The sequence below is a fragment of the Phaseolus vulgaris genome, chromosome 3, assembly GCF_051622355.1.
Source record: "Phaseolus vulgaris cultivar YP4 chromosome 3, ASM5162235v1, whole genome shotgun sequence".
Taxonomy (NCBI): Eukaryota; Viridiplantae; Streptophyta; class Magnoliopsida; order Fabales; family Fabaceae; genus Phaseolus; species Phaseolus vulgaris.
In genome coordinates, this window is record NC_143500.1 from 17,011,297 (window position 1) to 17,032,578 (window position 21,282).

Here is a 21,282-nt window from a genome sequence, read left to right on the forward strand (position 1 = left end):
AGCAGAGAATCAAAAGTTTACAAAGGATTAGCATTTGTTCTTCAAAGATTTCAAAAATCACAAAGTGCTTGTTCTTGGTTTGGTTCCAAAAGCTTGGTGTGAGGTGCTGCTACTGTTCTAGCAATCTTGCCTACTGGTTTAAGGCAGATCTTTGTATCCTCAATCAGGTGTAGTCGTTTCAATTCTCATTTCTTGTAATAGTTTGGTTGAACACTCTTCTTGATAGGTGTTCTTGAAGAGTGGGTGTGTGTGTGCTGAAATAGGTTTTTTCAGCAAGAGTACCTAAGTTCTTGTAGGTTTCAAGAACAGTGGAAATTGTACTTGGTTGTACTGTGTGTTAGTGATTTCCACCTGTTGTTGGTGAAGACTGGATGTAGCTCAGTTGAGTGAACCAGTATAACTGCTTGTGTTCATTCTCTCTCACTCTCTGCAATTTCGTTTCTGCATAATTGATAAAACAGCAAAGAAATAAATCTGTTCAATTGAAAATAAATCTGTTCTTTCTGGGCACTGTGCATACTGTTCTTAATTTCTAAAAAAGTTGTTTGAATCTGATAAGAACATATATAATCTGCTAAAAGCCATTGGAACAGATTGGCTGTGATAGGTTACTCAAGAAATTGTCAAAGCTATTAATTGAACCTTAAACAATTGCTTAAAGTTGAAGCTTGCTGTTCTGGGATTCATTGTTCTTGATTTCTGAAAAACTGTTTGGTTTCAATAAGAACACTGATAATCTGTTAAAGGCTAATAAAACAGGTTGTGTGTAATAGATTGTCTAACTAATTGTCAAGCCCTTAACTGAACCTAAATCGCACGAATTGGAATTAAGGTTTGTTGTTTTTGTGTTACACTGCTTTTCAATCTGATATCTGTGTGTGTGCATTTGGAAATTCTATCTGCATAATCTTGTGATTAACCTTGCTGAATTAAAAGCTTTTCAAACAAAAACAGTGCTGAAATAAATCTGTTCATTTTCACATAAATCGATTTATTTTTTGTAAAACTGGGTTAAACACTATTTCTGCGAGAAAGTTTTAAAACGTCAATTCACCCCCCCTCTTGAACTTTGGCACTATTAAACCCAACAGAGGTCACACCTTCCTCATGCCTTGTAATTGGCGCCGGTTCTAGAACTTATTTAGGAGGGAAATTTGAATTTGTGTAGCTTACATTTCAGCACCTTAGGCTATAAATAGAGGTGCTCCCTTTGTAAAATTCAGATTGGAATTTAGAGTAAAGAAACTATACTCAAATTTTGAGTGAGCATTGGAGAGCTTTTGAGCCTTCTTCTCTAGTCTTATCTTGAAGGATCCATGGTGTCCTCAAGTGGCTGCAGCACACTCATCTAGGAGCAACCATCCTTCTAGTGGCGTGATCATCCAACCTTGCATCCATCTTCATGAGCATTCTCTTCTCCTTCCTTTCTTCTTTTGTTATTTCCTTGTCTAGCTTGTTTCCTTGTTGTTTTTGGTTCGGCATTTTCAGATTCTAATTGTGTTGCTTCGGTTCTTTTGTGTTCCTTGCTGTTCTTCATCTTTCTTCTTCATTTTCCAGCTTTTGGTTCGGTACATTTTAATTTCCAGCATTCTAATTCAGTTTGCTTAGCTTTTGTTCCTTTTTGTTTGGTTCAATTTGACTATAATTGGAGCTTCCATATGAGTTTGGAATTGGTGCTAGTTTTGGTGAGTTCTTGACTTAGAACATTGATCCAATTCTAAGAGAAAGTGCCTAACATTTGTCCAACTCAAGTTGATTCCTAAGAATGTCAAGAATCATTCTCTTCTTTGCTATTGGAATCACATCATGTGGTATCAAGAGTTTAGGTGTGTTCTTGTTTAATTGTTGAGTTGTGTAGCACTTTAATTTCAAGAGCTCTTTAATTTTCTTGCAATTTAAGTTTCTGTTTTAGGCTTATTTTGAGTTTGCTTGCTGTTTTAATTCTTTTGCCTATCATATGTTTGAGTATTTTCCTTTTTGAATCCTTACAAGTTTTGTCTTAGTCTTGTTTTTCCATAATTGTCATCACTTCTAGTAGTACTTTTGTTGATTTTATTGTTTCTTGATTTAGTGTCATATAATTTTCTGATTTGATATTGATCCTTTGTGCATTTTCTGTTTTAGAATTGAGTTCATACTTGTATTCTAGACCTATACAAGTTCCAATACTTCATTTTCCATTATGTCTTTGCTAGTTCATAATTCTGTTTTTCATTCCTATTAGGATTCCTCTGTTTCTGAAAACATGCTTACTGTTTTTCCTTATTGCAATTGATTTACTCACTGGAAAATTCTGAAATTCTGGATTTGTGATATTCAAAGTGTTAGAAAATAGTAGAAAAAAGAATTACTCAAAAATTCAAAGTACACAAAAAATGATAAATAAAATAAAAAAAGTGTACAATTCTGCCGAAAAGAATACGGTAATCTGGCAGCGATTTTAAAAAATTTATCTCAATTAATTGGCTTACTGTTTTTAATTTATTCCAGTGCCATTATTGAGTTAACATCTTGAAGTTTCTGTGGTTTAAATTTCATAATCCAGTTCGCTCTACATCATTCCAGTTAAATCAGTGAATATCAAGCACAGTTTGCATTAAAAAAAAAATTTCCAGTAGCTAAATTTTTGTTTACTTCATCTACTCTAGTGCTTTTCCTTAAGTATTCTTTTGTGTGCCTACTTTCTCATTGAGTTCTTTATTTTCTTGATTTTCTTTCATTCCTTACTCTTTGAGTTTGTCTTACATATAGTTTTCCTTTTGCAATTACCTTTCTTTGCTTATACCTTTTCTTGTTTGTCTTTATTGTTTCATTGGTTTTGTGGTGGTTGCCTTTGAGATTGGTGTGCTTGCTTTGACATCTTTCATTTGAGGATTCCAAGGCCTCAAGATCAGATTGGTGCAAGAACATTATTTCTTTGAGAGTGACCTATTTTTCTGCCTCAATTCACTTCGGCATTTTTTTTTTTGCTTAAAAACACTCACTGATTTTGCTAATTTTGTTTCTTGACTTGTTTGTTGTTTTGTGTGTTTGCTGTTTTTAATTTCAAATGGCTGAATTTTCAAGTGATGCATTCTTGCTAACTCCTCAAGAGATCTGTTCTTTCTCTCCACTACACCATTCTGTTGAGGAGTTCTTGGTGCAGAAAAATTGTGCAAGATCCATGTCTTCTCACAGAATTTGCTGAATTTTTCATTTTGGAATTCCCCTCCATGATCACTTCTTATTGAGCCAATATTGTTGTTCCTTGTGTTCTATAAACCTCTAGCAAGCTTTTTGAAGGCAAAGAAAGCATCATTCTTTGATTCCAAGAAGAGTGTCCATGTGTACCTAGAAAAATCATCCACAATAACAAGAGCATAATAGTTGCCACCAAGACTCACGGTTCTTGAAGGGCCAAACAAATCCATGTGGAGCAGCTCAAGGGGTCTTGAAGATGAAACAACATTTTTAAGTTTGAAAGAATTTTAAACTTGTTTCCCTTTTTTACATGTTTCACATATGTGGTCATTCTCAAACTTAAACTTGGGCAACCCTGTCACAAGATCTTTTGAGATTAATTTGTTTAAGTGATTCATGTGAATGTGAGCTATTCTTCTATGCCATAACCAATATTCATCATGTTTAGAAAGAAGACAGCCAATGGAACAAGGAGAAGAGATAATCTAAGAGATAGACATTGTTGATTCTTTTACCAATCAACATTACCTCATTTGAGTTGGGAAGGCAGATTTCACAAGAGTTTGATTTGAAGATGACTTGATAACCTTTGTCACACAGTTGGCTAATGCTAAGCAGGTTGTGTTTTAGTCCTTCCACATACAAGACATCATGAATTAACAATATACTTTTGTCTCCTATAGAGCCTCTTCCAAGAATCCTTCCTTTGTTTTTGTCTCCATATGTCACATGCCCTTCTTGTTTGAGGATGATGTTCACAAACTTAGACTTATCTCCAGTCATGTGTTTTGAACAGCCACTGTCCAGGTACCACTGCTGCATGTTTTCTATCAATTTTCCCTACAAAAGACAAGTTCAAGTGCAAAGATTTGGTCCCCTTACAAAGGTGGGTCCTTTTGATTTACATTCATCACTGGGAACTTCAGAATTTTTGGAAATCCATCTCATAATACCTTTAGGAACAAAATATTTCCTAATTTTTCAGAATCTAACTGGGTGGCCTCTCTTCATGCAGTAAAAGCATGTAACAACCGATTGTTTTGATCTTTCAATCAGTTGTTTTTCTGCCACTTTTGAAAAAGAGTTTGAAAACTTGTTCTGTGGATTAAAACCCAATCCAGCTTTTCCAAAACCACAATTTTGAGATGCCAAGACACTCTCAAAGTTGGATTTACCTTTTGAAAGCTTATCCACAGTTTATACAAGATAGTGAACCTTCTTTTCAAGAGATTCACAGTTTTCACAAACAAGAGAGTCACCCTTGCAAGAAGAGTTTTTGTAAAGCATTTCAAGGTTTTCAAAATCTGTTTTTGAATTTTCCAATTCTTCTTCCAGTGCTTTGACTCTGTTTTCAAGTCAGTTGTTCATTCCTTTCAAACGGTTGTTCAAGAGAGCCAATCAGTTAGCTTCTTCATGAGTTTCTTTAAACGCTTGAAGCAATTAACTATAGTTTTCAGCATTTAAGGAGGCACAAGAACTTACACTGCTTTCACTGCTTGAATCATCTTCCTTTTTAGCCATCAAACTATACCGACTAGTCCTCGGGTGTAGTTGACCGCTAGTAATGATGGGGCCACGCAAGTTGGGTCACACGAGCGTCGTGGGCTAATGTCTCGCAAGGCACGTGAGCCAAGGACATTTGGCGCCCACCGTGGGGCCCGATTTAAAACACTGCCCCATCCGCAAGAACAAGAAAAAGATCAAGAAAGATGAGAAATACGAGGCAAGGATCCGTTGCACCGAAGCCTCACCCTGCAACAGATCATGGAAACTGATCCTGCCGGCAACTCGAACGTGGAGGAATCGCTTCGTAGCACTCTCTGCCCTGTCTACGCGACTGCGTCTTCTGCAGAATCACCCTCAGAACCTTCTCTTGCTTCTCCAAACGTGTCCTGCAAAACACACAGACGGCGCCTCTAGCGGCCGTTTGCACTCCGACGATCAAGTTAGTCCACAGAACCACCAAAGACTAGAAAACTAGTAGTGTGTGTGAAAAACTCTTGCTCTCTGTTTTTCGTATCCCCTCACTCTCACCCTGATTCTCTCTTTTATGTCTCTTTCCCTGCTTCTGGGCATAACAGCATTCTGTTATGCTTTTCTGGCATGTGTCAGAAACTTGTTATGCTTTTCAGAGAAAGCGTACCTTCAGAATCAGCAGTGGGAGCGTGAGAGTCTGTGTATGTCTGCGCGTCGCTGCGCTTGGCTGCGCCTGTCTGTACCTTTAGTGGTACGGAGTGCTCTTTTGTCTGGACCACACCCCTCTCAGAAGATGACACGTGGAGGCCTGCAACTCACATCTAACCACCCACGTGTCATTTACTGGAAGGGCTCTAGCGCTTCTCTTTGTGTGCCCAAGTCACGCCCTTGCGGAGTAACTTAGGATATCCCTCTTATCTGGGTAAATCGCATACTCTTAGGAGAACATCGGGTGTGGCTGGTCTAGGCACACTCACCAGACGTTGCTCTCTGCGTAGGCGACTTACCCTTCACGATGCCACGCACGTAGTGGGTTGAGGGAATCACCAATCACTGACTGGTTTACTAGTTCCCTCAGGCCACTCTCGTGCATGATTCCCTGAGGTGTGCTCATGCGAGATCCATGCGTAACGCTCTCGCTGGGAACCTCAGTCCCAGTTTAACTGCGTGTAACACGAGACCCCGATGACAATACACCCGATGACTGATCAGTGTTTATTTGTTTCTTCACGTTCTGCCTTCAGGCGTTAGTCTGAGAACTGGTCTGTTGGTGGCCACTTGGCTACTGACCACCGATCACCGTTCTGGATGATCTGTCCCCCGACCTCTCTGCCGCCTGGTCTGTCGGTGATCACTTGGTTACTGACCACCGATCACCGCTCTTGGCGATCGTCCCCCTGACCTCTCTGCCACCTGGTCCACGTGTCACCCTGCGAGTGGTCCACGTGGTTCTCTGTTGCTGACGTCATCAACTACCGATGACCGATCAGATCACAAGCCCCCCAGTCTCGAGTCGAGAACTCGTTCTCAGCGAAGAGACTTAGTGGTCGTGCCCTCAGTCCACGTGGCAAGTGGGGCCGCCTCACGTGCCACCTCACGTGCTGCTTCTTTAACGTTTGGACTCCCTCTCTTAATCTCGCGACACGTGGCCCCATCAACGGCCAGCGTTGTGCGTCGCTAGCGCTTCTCTTATTCAAATTGGCGCGCCCTTTCACTGTTCCTTCATCTTCTTCAACCGACTCTCAGACTCTCAGACTCCCTGTGAACCTCTCCTCTGCGCACCTAACTTTCTTCAAATTTCCTGCTCTCACACCTATTGCGATCATCCAAAGGTATGGTTTTTCTTCCTCCTGGCCCTTTTTTGGTCATCTTTATCGATTGCATTTACCTTTCTCGTCATCATGCATTCATCTTCTCCCTTTCCTCTCTCTCGACCCGCGCTAGGGTTTTTTCACGCTCTTACTCTGGCTTCTGCTTTCTCTTCTTCCTCTTTTCATATGGGCATCCCCTTCTCCTTTCCCTTTTCTGTTTTCACCGAAACATTCATCATTCCCTCTTCTTCCATTCATTCTGACCTTTTCGTTTTTCCTCCATTTGCAGCTATCTCACGATGGCTCGCTTGAAACAAACAGCGCGCATCGTTGCCCCATCCTCTGGTGCACAGCCTTCCGCGAGTGCGCCATCCTCTGGCGCACAGCCTTCCGCGAGTGCGCCAGCTCCACCACCGCCTGTGGCTACCTCCTACCACGACAATGCCAGAGTCTACGAATGGGCTCCCCTGGCATTGCTCGCAGAAACCTCCACCCTGCTGCCCAAGGGTCATCTCACGTCCCTGCTAAGTCGCAACCCCGATGAGCCTTCCTGCTCCATCGACAGGGAGAATGACTTCAACATCCAAATCCGCATTCCTCCTCGAGGAATGCCTATCTGCGCGGATGACAGGGCCACCAGTGGGGTGCCCTTCGTCTTCGTCTACTCCGCTATTTTCAAGAGGTTGAAGTTGCGCCTCCCTTTCATTTTCTTCGAAAAGGAGCTGATGATGGAGTTAAACGTCGCGCCTTGCTAACTCCATCCAAATGCCTGGGCCTTCATCCGGGCGTTTCAAATCCTCTGCAACTATTTCGGGCACAACGCCTCCGTGGACGTGTTCCTCTACTTCTTCGAAGCGAAGAACCCTGGGGACAGGTCCTGGGTCAGCCTGAACGGGGTTGCTGGACGGGTGCTCCTGGGCCTGTACCAGCAATCCTTCAAAGATTGGAAGGGCAGATTCTACATGATATCTGCTACCCCTCAAAGTCCAAGTCTGCTCGAGGGGTACCCCCTCTACTGGGTTCCTGGAGTTGAGTTCAAGAAATCCAGGGACCTCGAAGCTATGGCCCCCTATGAGCGCGAGCTGTGCGGGCTGCTCCTGGGGGCCAAATACAATTCTGCTCGTCTCATCAAAGACGAGTTCGATGTGGTGGCCTTAAAAAAGTATATAGGTAGCTCTTCATTCTCCTCTTAGGATACCTGCACCTTTTCATGCATGCTTTTATGTGTTTTTTAACTTACTTGCATACCTTGGTCATCTAACTCTTCCTTTTTCCATCTATGCAGACTCAATGTCGGGGAAGGATAGGAAGCTAGCTTTACTGGAGCTTGCCAAACGTAGGGGAGCCAAGGGCACTGGCTCCTCTTCCTCTACAACTGAGCCCATCGCAGCCCCCCCACTCTCGGTCGCGCCAGCTGGAGGCCCCGAGCAAGGGAAGAAAAGGAAAAGGCTGGTGAAGGCTTCCACTTCAACTGCTGTTGCTGCTTCAACTGAAGAGGAGAGCTCAGGCTCTCCTCTTGTACACCGCCAGATGAAGAGAGCAGCAGTTGAGGGGGCCTCATCTCTCCAGCCTGGAGAGATTGAGGTGGTGGAAGTAGAGGAAGGGTCTTCCCCTCCTCCCTGTGCTCAAACTGCCTCAGAGCCCATCAACCTTCCTTCTCCAGGCCAGCAGTTGCCTCCAACTACCAAACTGCCATCTTCCCCCCCAGCAGGCCAATCACCTGGTCCATCCGCTCATCCTGCTGGGGGTGCTTCTGCCCAAACTGGGGGTGCACCACCACCACTGCTGCCAATCCCTACCGCCACTGCTGAATGTGGTGGGTCTAGCTCGCGCCCAAGCGCTTCTGGGGCCACCCACGAGAATTGCAGCAGGGTCATCACCCTAGTTCGACAGCTCATAAGTAACCGGGAGCTCGTCGAGTGGAATGGTGATGAGGTTGACATGCACCTGGCAAGGCAGGTGGTGCTCTCTCTGGAATTCTCCACCCAGCATCGCAAACAAATAGCCCTGGAGAAGAGGGTGAAGGAGCTTGAGCATGACAAGGAGTCACTGCGAAGTGACTTCGAAGCTGCTCAAGGGTCCGTTGAACTGATGCAAGGCATGGTGGAGAAGGCTAGGAGGGAATACCTAGCGCAGGTCCAAGACTGCGAGGTGGTGGAGCTTAGGGCCGAGACTTCCTCCCTGCGCCAACAGAACACTTAGCTATTGGGGGAGCTCGAGTCCACCAAAGAAGCAGCTGCTGCTGGGGAGAAGAGACTTGAGGAGGTGGTGGGCAAACTGTCTGAAGCTGCCTCCTCCCTTGCTGCCGTCACCACTGAGAGAGATGCTGCGGAGGCTTCAAAGCAAGAACTGGAGGTGGAGAAGGCTGATTTGATGAACGTGGGTGCTGATGCCCTTACAGATGGATTCGAGCTAGCACTCGAGCAAATCAGATGCGTTCTCCCAGACCTGGACCTCTCGCAGTTCAGCATCTACCATGAAGTGGTGGATGGAAAGCTCATCCCTCCTGCCCCTTAAACCTTTCTCTTCTCTGTAAATTTAACTTCTGCACAATTTTTCTTTGTACTTTAAAATTGTATAAGACTTGGCTATGAATGTAATATCTCAATGCTTCTTTTCTTGCATAAGTTTCTTCCCTTGTATTTTCTTTGAACTTCACTTATCTTTATGTGCGCGACTAACTGTTAGCTAGCTTAGGTTCAGCGCGATCTTGGGCTTTACCTTTCCTTTCGCACACGACTAAGTGTTAACCAGCTTAGGCTTAGCGCGATCTTGAGCTTCGTCTTTCACTTTGCGCACGACTAAGTGTTAACCAGCTTAGGCTTAGCGCGATCTGCTTCTCTTATTCTTTCGCTTCTACTTGATCACGACTGGCTATTCCCTCAGCTTGGTGTTTAACAGTCCTCGTGCGCTGCTTTGCACCACTAGCCAATTACTGACGACTCATCAGTGATCGTTCTTTAGTCTTTACTTAGCTTTCTCTGTCGCTCTAGCGCTAAGTGCATAGAGGACTTTGACATCGATCGCTCAAGGTGATGCCTCGTCTTGGGGAAAGAAAAGTGTTTCTCGCTAACCCCTCTTACTTTCCCCAAGGTCATCACCCTTTGGCGGGTTGAGTCGCTCATTCCCTGCCTCACTCCTGGGGTGAGAAGGGTTTCGGACTAAGAGTCTTACTGGGCCAATATTGGTGTATGCCAAGTGGGTAAGGACGTTTTGTCAAAACCTTTCCTTTCCCTCCCTTGGTCTTACTAGCACCCCTGGCTTTTCAAACCTTTAACTGCTTGCGCTCACACCTGGGGTGAGGAAGACTTAGATCGGTGCCAGTACTTGCGCCTAGGGCAAGTAGGGCCCAACCAATCACCTGCACTTGCACCTGGGGCAAGGAGGATTTTAACTTTTATACTTGAGCACACTTGATATGCTGGAAATTTTTCTTTAATTGGGTGGCCTCGTTAAAAACCCTCCTTAGGAAAAAGAGTGCCCCCTTGTCTGTTCAACTGTTTCCACCACATACAAAGCATGTATCTTTTAGCGCGAGAACGCCATTACTGTACAACTTTAACTGAAATAAAATTTTAAATGGGTGGCGTTCCACGTTCTGGGGATTGCTCCTCCCTCCAAAGTCTCTAGGCGATAGGCTCCGTTCTCCAATGTCTCCACCACTCTGTACGGGCCTGTCCACTTTGGGGATAACTTGTTCTGCATGTCATTCTGATGCGCCTTTCTCATCACCAGATCACCTTCCTGGAAGCACCTGGGCCTCACTTTAGAGTTGTGCCTCCGCTCTACTCTTCTCTTCACAGCTTCAGCACTGACTCTGGCCTCTTCTCGCACTTCGTCTAGCAAATCCAGATTTACCTTACGCTCTTCGTTGGACTCTTCAGCAACGAAGTTCAGGAATCTGGGGGAGCTCTCCTGTATCTCCACAGGAATCATGGCGTCTGTCCCATAGACAAGGCTGAAGGGTGTCTCATGGGTGCTGGACTGTGGGGTGGTGTGATAAGACCATACAATTCTGGGGACCTCCTCTGCCCAGCCTCCTTTGGCCTTGTCTAGTCTTCGCTTCAGCCCCCCTGAGCAGCACTCGGTTTGCTGACTCCACCTGCCCATTGGTTTGTGGGTGCTCCACTGATGCGAAGACCTGTTGTATCTTTAACTCTTCACACATCTTCCTCAGCTGATGACTTGTGAACTGGGTGCCATTGTCGGAAACCAGCCTCTTGGGTATTCCGAAGCGGCAGACAATGTTCTTCCAGACGAAGTGTTCAACTTTCTGTGCGGTGATGAGTGCGACTGGCTCTGCCTCCACCCACTTGGTGAAATACTCGATGGCCACGATGAGGAACTTCATCTGCCTTGTCGCCAGGGGAAAGGGTCCTAAGATGTCAATCCCCCATGTATGGAATGGCCACGGGCTATGGATGGACCTCAACTCCTCAAGGGGTGCCTTGTGCCAGTCTGCATGCAGTTGACACTGTTTGCATCGCTGAGCAAACCTTATGCAATCTTCCTTCAGCTTTGGCCAGTAGTACCCCGCGCGGAGTACTCTACTTGCCAAAGCGCGACCACCTACGTGGCTTCCGCACACCCCCTCGTGCAGCTCAGACATGAGCCTGGTGCATTGCTCGCCGTGTACACAGATCTGCACAGGGTGAGAAAATCCAAATCTAAATAGGCTTCCATCTATAAGAGTAAACTTACTTGAACCCCTCTTTATTCTTTTTGCCTCTGCCAGATCGAGCGGGAGTACACCATCTTCTAAGTATAGCTGGTATGGCGTCATCCAGGTGTCGGGTTCCTTCTCCGCATGGACCTCCATCGACTCATCGGTCTTTGAGGGTCGCGATCTCACCCTCGGTGCTCTTAGCGTTTCTTGGGTCGACGATCGATGACCGATCGTTAGACGCTCCATTGACTTGTATACATGAAGCACCTGGTTGTCTGATACGAACGCGCGCGGCACCTTCAGAATGATGGTCCTCTGCTTCCCCCCTTGCCTGAGCTGGCCAGCTTGGCAAGCAGGTCTGCTCGGGCATTTTGCTCTCTTGGCACATGCACTAACTCAAACTCGGCGAAGGACGTCTTCAGGAGCTGCACATACTCCAGGTAGGCTGCCATCTGGGGATCCTTTGCTTGGAACTCCCCCGTAACCTGCCCGGTGACCAGTAACGAATCGCTCTTGGCCAGCAGATTTCTTGCTCCCATTTCTCTTGCTAGCAACATTCCTGCGATCAGGGCCTCATACTCCGCCTGATTGTTGCTAGCTTTGAAGGCAAAACGGAGGGACTGCTCGATCAGTACCCCATTTGGTCCTTCCAGGATGACTCCAGCGCCGCTTCCCTGCTGATTAGAGGAGCCATCCACCGATAACACCCATCGGAAATCTAGCCCTTCTGCAGGTGTCGCGATTGATGATAGCTCGACTACAAAGTCCGCAAACACCTGCCCCTTGATCGGTCCTCGGGGCTCGTACTGAATATCAAATTCTGACAATTCTACTGCCCATTTGACCATCCTGCCTGCTACATCAGGTTTCTTCAATACATTCTGGATAGGCAGATCAGTCATTACCACCACTGTGAAGCTGTGGAAGTAATGCCTGAGTCTTCTGGCTGAAAACACCACCGCCAGAGCAGCCTTCTCGAGGGCTTGGTACCTCGTTTCAGGGCCTTGCAGCACTTTACTCACGAAGTAAACAGGCCTCTGGGCCTGGCTCTGCTCTTGCACCAGGACCGAGCTGACTGCTCTCTCCGTCACAGCAAAATATAGACGAAGAGGGATGCCTACCTGGGGTTTTCGCAAGACTGGTGGGCTCGCCAGGTACCCCTTTAACTTGATGAAGGCCTCCTTGCACTCTTGTGTCCAGAGAAATCTGCTGTTGCGTTTGAGACACTGGAAGTATGGGTGACCTTTCTCCCCTCCAGCGGACATAAACCGGGACAGAGCTGCCAAGCGACCGGTGAGCTGCTGCACCTCCTTCACCGTCGTTGGGCTCCTCATTGCCACGATCGCCGCACACTTCTCCGGGTTAGCTTCGATTCCCCGCTCTGTCAAGAGGAAGCCCAAGAACTTCCCAGCCTCCACACCGAAAATGCATTTCTCAGGGTTGAGCTTCAGCCTGTACTTGGCAATGGTGGTGAATAGCTCTTCCAGATCAGCTGCATGATGCTTCTTCTCTACGGACGTAACCACCATATCATCTACATAGGCGTGTACGTTCCTTCCCAGCATGGGCGAGAGCACCTTGTCCATGAGCCGCTGGTAGGTAGCCCCCGCATTCTTTAACCCGAATGGCATGACCTTGTAGCAATAGCACGACCGTTCGGTCATAAACGCAGTCTTGCATTCATCCATTGGGTGCATCCTGATCTGGTTATACCCCGAGAAAGCGTCCAAGAAGCTAAGTAACTTTCCCCCCGAGGCGCTATCAACTAGAGCATCTATGTTGGGTAAGGGGTAAGAATCCTTGGGGCACGCCTTGTTGAGGTCAGTGAAGTCCACGCACATTCTCCACTTGCCGCTTGCCTTTTGAACCAGTACCACATTCGCTAGCCACTCGGGGTACTGGATTTCTCGGATGTGCCCTGCGGCAAGGAGCTTCTGCGCTTCGTCGTGGATCACCTTCCTCTTTTCCTCGTTGAATTTCCTTCGCCTCTATCGCACAGGTCGAACCATGGGGTCCATCGACAGACTATGGCAAAGGAAATCGGGGTCGATTCCTAGCATGTCGGATGCTGACCATGCAAAGGCATTCATGTGCTTCTCAATCACACCCACGATCAGCCTTCGCTCTTCTTCAGCGAGGGATCCCCCTAACTTGAACTTTCTTCCCCCGACGTCCACTTCGACCCATCCTTCAGCTGGGTGGGGCCTTCTCTCGCTGGCGATGACCGCCCTCGCGATCCCTGACTCGCGAGGAGTGATCGCGCCTTCCTCTTCTTCTTCAACTTGGGCTACCTGGGAGCCCCCCACCGCAGCATCCTCCATCCTCTGAGCGCCCTGTGTCTCCCTGACCACCGATCGCTCTTCGCGCACGCCTGGTGGTGGTTTTGTGGTGACGTGGCACACACTTCTCTTTTGCTTCAAGCTGTTCTCATAACAGCGTCTTGCCTCAGCCTGATCCGACTTGATGGTTATCACGGTCCCCTCCATCGACGGCAGCTTCAACTTCATATGCCTTGTCGATGGTATCGCGCCCAGTCTATTGAGTGTTGGCCTTCCCAACAAGACATTGTACGCAGAAGGGGCGTTCACCACCAGGTACTTTATCTTTTCAGTGCGGGCTGTCGTTCCGTCAGTGAACGTTGTCCTCAGCTCGATGTATCCCCGCACCTCTACCTGATCTCCTGCAAAACCGTAGAGACAACCAATATACGGTCTTAGCTGGTCAGGGGATAACTGTAACTTGTTGAATGTTGGCCAGAACATGACGTCTACCGAACTTCCTTGATCTACGAGTACTCGGTGCACTCGCCTTCCCGCAGTGATGAGAGAAATGACCACAGGGTCGTTGTCGTGTGGGACAACGTCCCGTAGATCAGCTTTTCTGAAGATGATGTCCACTTCAGGGTAATGACTCTCATTTACCACATCTACCGCCATTACCGATCGAGCGTATCTCCTTCTCTGTGAAGCTGTGCATCCCCCACCAGAGAAGCCTCCCGCGATCGTCTGCACTTCCCCATGCACAGGGACTTCATGCCGCTGTTCTTCAATCTGGGATCCTAACGCGCGATCACCCTGCGGCTCACGTAGGTAATCTGCTAGGAAACCAGACTTCACCAACTCTGCCAGTTGGTGTCCCAGCGCCAAACAGGAATGAAGTGTATGGCCAAAGGCCTGATGAAACTCACACCATTCATTCTTCTTCCTTCCAAGTACCTTATCTGTCTTCTCTGGTACTCGTAGTCTTGCTGCTACAGCAGGAAGGGCGATGAGATCCGCCAATCCTACCATGAAGTTGTATCTCGGGGGTGCGTTATTCTCCCTTGCACGCCCCCTGCTCTGGTCTTTGCCTGGTGCATAGGGACGAGGTTTTTCCCGCACCTTCTTCCCCTCCTTGGCCTCATGCACCCTTGCTTGTTGTGGCTTTCCTTGCCCTCCACGCGGTCTTGGTGGTGCAGCACTTCCTCTCTTCTCAGAGACCTCTGTTTCTGCCACTATGTACGCCACCGCACGTCGCCGGATCTCTGCAAAGGTGCTGGGATGGCTCCTGATGAGAGATTCGCTGAAAGGGCCAGGCAGCACTCCCTTCTTAAACGCGTGCACCAGCATATCTTCATCTTTGCTGGGCAATCTCACCACTTGTGCCCCAAAGCGGTTGAGGTAGTCCTTCAGCGACTCCCCCTGGTATTGGCGCATGTCGAACAGATCGTAGGACACCACTGCAGGTGCCTTGTTGACGATGTATTGTTCAGTGAAGAGCTTCGAGAACTGAGAGAAAGACGTGATATGTCCTTCTGGCAGGCTCACGAACCACTCCATGGCGATTCCGCTGAGCGTACTCATAAACATTTTGCAGTAGACAGCGTTTGAACCCCCAGACAACATCATCTGGGTGTGGAACGCCGTCAGATGCGCCTCCGGGTCTTCTACCCCCTTGAACGATGCTTTCACCCCCACCAGGTTGGGAGGCACCATGGTTCCCATGATCTCAGGGGTGAATGGCCTGGGGAACGCTCTTGGAGGTGAGGGCTGCCTAGACACCCTTTCGTCAACCATGTGTTCCCTCTGCGCCTGCAGCGTCCTTCTCAACTCCTCGTTGACGCGATTCAGCTCGTCGTTCCTGCTTTGCGACGCAGCTAGCTCCGTCTGCATCCTCTCTTGTTCAACCTTTGACACTGCGGCGTTATCCTGCAGCGTGCGCACCATTTCCAGGACCTGCGCCATTGTCACAGCTCCTTCGTCAGCGGATGGCGCAGGTGATGGTTGTCTGTTTCTAGGCATCTTTCTCTATCAACGAAACTGATAAGACTCTGGTAAGTCTTTAAAACTGTGGTATATATGGGACAACGATTCACTCGTGCCCCACGGTGGGCGCCAAATGATCCTGCCGGCAACTCGAACGTGGAGGAATCGCTTCGTAGCACTCTCTGCCCTGTCTACGCGACTGCGTCTTCTGCAGAATCACCCTCAGAACCTTCTCTTGCTTCTCCAAACGTGGCCTGCAAAACACACAGACGGCGCCTCTAGCGGCCGTTTGCACTCCGACGATCAAGTTAGTCCACAGAACCACCAAAGACTAGAAAACTAGTAGTGTGTGAAAAACTCTTGCTCTCTGTTTTTCGTATCCCCTCACTCTCACCCTGATTCTCTCTTTTATGTCTCTTTCCCTGCTTCTGGGCATAACAGCATTCTGTTATGCTTTTCTGGCATGTGTCAGAAACTTGTTATGCTTTTCAGAGAAAGCGTACCTTCAGAATCAGCAGTGGGAGCGTGAGAGTCTGTGTATGTCTGCGCGTCGCTGCGCTTGGCTGCGCCTGTCTGTACCTTTAGTGGTACGGAGTGCTCTTTTGTCTTGACCGCACCCCTCTCAGAAGATGACACGTGGAGGCCTGCAACTCACTTCTAACCACCCACGTGTCATTTACTGGAAGGGCTCTAGCGCTTCTCTTTGTGTGCCCAAGTCACGCCCTTGCGGAGTAACTTAGGATATCCCTCTTATCTGGGTAAATCGCATACTCTTGGGAGAACATCGGGTGTGGCTGGTCTAGGCACACTCACCAGACGTTGCTCTCTGCGTAGGTGACTTACCCTTCACGATGCCACGCACGTAGTGGGTTGAGGGAATCACCAATCACTGACTGGTTTACTAGTTCCCTCAGGCCACTCTCGTGCATGATTCCCTGAGGTGTGCTCATGCGAGATCCATGCGTAACGCTCTCGCTGGGAACCTCAGTCCCAGTTTAACTGCGTGTAACACGAGACCCCGATGACTGATCAGTGTTTATTTGTTTCTTCACGTTCTGCCTTCAGGCGTTAGTCTGAGAACTGGTCTGTTGGTGGCCACTTGGCTACTGACCACCGATCACCATTCTGGATGATCTGTCCCCCGACCTCTCTGCCGCCTGGTCTGTCGGTGATCACTTGGTTACTGACCACCGATCACCGCTCTTGGCGATCGTCCCCCTGACCTCTCTGCCACCTGGTCCACGTGTCACCCTGCGAGTGGTCCACGTGGTTCTCTGTTGCTGACGTCATCAACTACCGATGACCGATCGGATCAGAAACGATGCAGGCTCTCCAAGAAACGATGGTCGCATCAAGAGCAGATCAAGAACGCATCCAGATTGATCTGGTTGCGTCGCTAATGAGGAATGAAGAACTGCAAAGAACCAACGAGGAATTGCGTAGGGATTTGCACAATCAGGCAGGGGAACGTGAGGTGTAAGATCAAGAACTTGCGACACCACCCAGGGAATTCCCGGTGCCGTTCTCGTAAGCGATCATGGACGTCGTGATACCAACCACGCTCGTGGGGCCCAAAGTCACCTTCACCGGTGTAGAGGACCCAGAGGCCCATCTCACAACCTTCCATACGCAGATGATGTTGGTTGGGGGTTCTGACGCAATGCGATGCAAGTTGTTCATGAGCACATTGGTGGGAATAACGATGGATTGGTTCATCAGCCTCCCTAATGGCCACGTGACGTCGTTCGCGCAACCTTCTAAGCTGTTCAGAGAATAATATATCGCGAATCCGGCTCCCCCATCCATCTCTTACGATCTTTTTGACGTAAGTCAATATCAGGAAGAGTCCCTAAAGGAGTTCCTCAACCGTTTTGGGGCACAGGTGGTGAGGCTAAACACTGAGGATGAAACAATGATGGTGCATGCGTTAAGAAAGGGCATTATGCCGAGACCTTTCAACAAATCGCTCATCAGGAACCGCCCCAGAACCTTCAGCGAGATAAGGCGTCGAGCGGTGGCTCATATTGCTGTGGAGGGAGAAGTCAACGAGAAGCGCACGTGCGTTGTTCCCACGCACCCACGAGCACCAGGTCGACCTCAACCCTTGAGGGTGCATGAGGCAACGACAGGGAAGAGGGCTCCAGCGAAGCAGCAGCCTTACGAGCCCAGAAAGCCCCAAACCAAGGGACGCGCAAGGCAGAATGTACTGTCGAGGCACAACTTCGTGGTAGAGATGAAGGACCTGATCGTCGTCCCCAACATAGCGGAGAGATTGAAGATACCCGCTAAGTTCGACAGGAAGTTAGAGCCCAACAAAAACGCATGGTGCGAGTTCCACCAAGCGTTTGGTCATCCCATACGCAACTGCTTGGCGTTGGGACACCAGTTAGACGAGCTGGTGAAGAGCGGTTTTCTGAACGACTATTTGGCGGAGCCACAAGGAGCCCAGAACTTGACAACGTCATGAGAGGATCAGGGGCACGAGATACCCATGCATGGTGAGGTCCACACTATCGCGGGGGGTTTCTCAGAAGGAAGGTATACTGTTTCTCAACGGAAGAAGTATGCCCGAGCAGTGTTTTTGGTAGAGGCACAGGAGGCAGATGATGTCCTTGACGTCGACCTTGTCTTCACCAAGGCCGACCTAAGAGATTTCGTCCCCCATGACAACGACACGATGGTGATCTCTGTAGTAACCGTTGGGAGGAAGGTACACCTTGTACTGGTGGATCAAGGAAGCTCGACAGACGTGATATTTTGGACGACCTTCAACAAGCTGCAGTTATCCCTTGATTTGTTAAGGCCTTATACGGGCTGCTTGTACGATTTCGCGGGAGACCAGGTGGAAGTGCGTGGGCACCTGGAGCTAAGGACCACCATCACAGATGGTGTCGCGTCCCGTACGGAGAACATCAGGTACCTTGTCGTCAATGCCTCCTCTGCTTATAACATACTGTTGGGTAGACTTACGCTGAAGAGGCTGAGGGCGATGGCGTCGACGAGGCACATGAAGATGAAGATGCCTGACTTAGGAGGGAAGGTGATTACCATTAAGTCAGATCAAAAAAAGGCTAAGAGATGTTATGAGAACAACATCAAGACAAAGAGATGGGTGTTCATGGTTACCACCAGGGCACCAAGTGAAGAAGGGGTCGCCCCAGCAGAAATCGCCAGGGAGAGGCGACCTGAACCAGAAGGGGAATCCTGGAGAGCGAAATTGGAGGTAGGACGTTCAAGCTTGGCAAATCGCTAGGACAAGCAGCACAGGACCGAATCGTCGAGGTCATAGCACGACATCTGGACGCCTTCGCATGGTCCGCCTCGGACATGCCAGGTATAGACTCAGACTTTCTGTGCCACCGCCTCACCATGGACCCTAAGGTCAGGCCTATCCACCAGAGAAGAAGGAAGTTCAACGAAGAGTTGTCTTGTTAGTGTTACACAGTGATGCCCTTTGGGCTAAAGAATGCAGGTGCCACCTACCAGAGGCTGATGGACAGAGTGCTTGCACCCATGATAGGGCGAAACGTGTAAGCTTATGTGGACGACATGGTGTTGACCTCACAGGTAAAAGCTCAGCATGTGGCTGACTTAGAAGAGCTATTTACGACAATAGCTAAGTACAGGCTGAAGCTGAACCCCGAGAAGTGCGTGTTCGGGGTGGAGGCCAGTAAATTCTTGGGTTTCTTACTCACTGAGCATGGGATAGAGGCGAATCCCGAGAAGTGTGTTGCGATCCTCGCAATGAGAAGCCCAATCTCAATGAAGGAGGTGCAGCAGTTGACAGGCGGATGGCCGCTCTGTCCAGATTTGTATCAGTTGGAGGAGACAAGGGTCACCCTTACTTCCAGTGTTTGAGGAGGAACAACAGATTCATCTGGACCAGGGAGTGTGAAGAGGCATTCCTCAAGCTGAAGGAGTACCTGGCCAGTCCCCCAGTGTTGTGTAAACCACAACTGGGTTCTCCACTTTGCCTGTACTTCACTGTGACGGAGCGGGCGATCAGTTCGGTCCTCGTGCAGAAGAAGGACCAAGTTCAAAAGCCTATATACTTTGTGAGCAAAGTATTACATGGCCCTGAGGTAAGATATCAGGCCCTAGAGAAGGAGACCCTGACAGTGGTATTTTAGGCGATGAGGCTTCGACATTACTTCCAAAGCTTTACAATGGTGGTGATGATAGACCTGCCTATCCTCAAAGTCCTGCAGAAACCGGACGTGGCGGGAAGGATGGTACGATGGGCAGTGGAAATCTTGGAGTTCGATGTCCAGTACGAACCCTGAGGTCCTATCAAAGGCCAAGTTTACACAGATTTCGTGGTAGAGCTCTCCTCGCAGATGCACACCAAGAGGAAGTCGACTTCCGGTGGGTGCTCTCTACAGATGGGTCCTCTAACCAACAAGGCAGCGGGGCAGGTGTCATCTTGGAAGGACCAAACGGGCTATTGATCGAGCAGGCCCTAAGGTTCGCCTTCAAGGCCAGCAACAATCAGGCAGAGTACGAAGCCCTCATTGTAGGCATGCTATTGGCAAAAGAGATTGGAGCGCAAAGTCTGTTGGCGAAGAGCGACTCCCTACTGGTCACAAGTTAGGTAAATGGGGAATACCAGGCCAAGGACCCTCAGATGGTTGCCTACTTAGGGTATGTTCAGATTCTAAAGGGGTCATTGGCGGTGTTCGAGTTGGTGCATGTCCCAAGAGAGCAGAATGTCCGAGCTAACATGCTAGCTAAGCTCGCCAGTTCAGGCAAGGGGGGCAGGCAGAGGACGGTCATACAGGAAACCCTGAAGACACCTCGAACTTTCACTGCAAATAACCGGGTGAGGGTGCACCAGGTCAGCACGACAAGAGGAAGGGCGAGGAGTCATTGGTCATTGACCCAGTAGACACTGCAGACTCCCAAGGTTGGCATATACCCAACCCTGGGGAGGAATCGATGCAGATTTGTCTGGTCGAAGGAGGAGATACCTGGATGACCCCCTACAAGCGCTACCTGGCTGATAGGATACTCCCGTTGGAACCCACAGAATCCAGGAAAATCAAGAAAAATTATGCCAAGTACACCCTCATTGACGGAGAGTTGTTCAGATATGGGTTCACCCATCCAATCTTGGTATGTGTAAGCGGAGACCAATGTGTACGAATAATAGGAGAGCTCCACGAAAGGATATGTGGGAGTCACATCGATGAACAATCTCTAGCATCAAAGGCCATTCGTGTGGGATACTATTGGCCAACCGTAAGGGAAGACTACATGAGATACACACAGCAGTGTCAACAGCAAGGTGCCGCCAGAGGAGCTCAGGTCGATTTACAGCCCTTGGCCTTTCCATACATGGGGAATCAATATCCTGAGGCCCTTTCCTTTGGCAATAAGGCATATGAAGTACCTCGTGGTCGCCATAGAGTACTTCACGAAGATCCAACACTTTGTGTGGAAGAATATAGTGTGCCGCTTTGGGGTACCAAAGCGCTTGGTGTCTGACAATGGCACACAGTTTGCAAGCCAACAGCTAGGTAAGCTATGCTCAGAGGTTGGAATAAAGCAAGTGTTCGCATCAGTCGAGAATCCACAAACGAATGGGCAGGTCGAGTCTGAATAGAGTCCTGCTCAGAGGTCTGAAGAGAAGGCTCGAGAAGGCCAAAGGAACCTAGGCAGAGGAGGTTCCTATAATAGTGTGGGCTTACCACACCATTCCCCATTCCACCACTAGAGAGACACCCTTCAGCTTGGTGTATGGGTCAGACGCAAAGATTCCAGTGGAGATCCAAGAGAGCTCGCCACGCTTCTTGAACTTCGTGTCTGAAGAGTCCAACGAAGAAAGAAAGGTGAACCTGGACCTACTGGATGAAGTCAGGGAGGAAGCAAGAATCAAAGTTGAAGCGTTGAAGAGAAGGGTGGAGTA

General features: G+C 48.5%; 1 protein-coding gene across 1 annotated transcript; it reads left to right on the forward strand.

Annotated features, from left to right (window-relative positions):
* Positions 1-17,868: 17,868 nt before the first annotated feature.
* On the forward strand, positions 17,869-18,630 carry LOC137839181 (uncharacterized). Its single transcript, XM_068648307.2, has one exon. It carries the CDS (start codon positions 17,869-17,871, stop codon positions 18,628-18,630), a length of 762 nt encoding a protein of 253 aa, XP_068504408.1.
* The last annotated feature ends 2,652 nt before the right edge of the window (positions 18,631-21,282 follow it).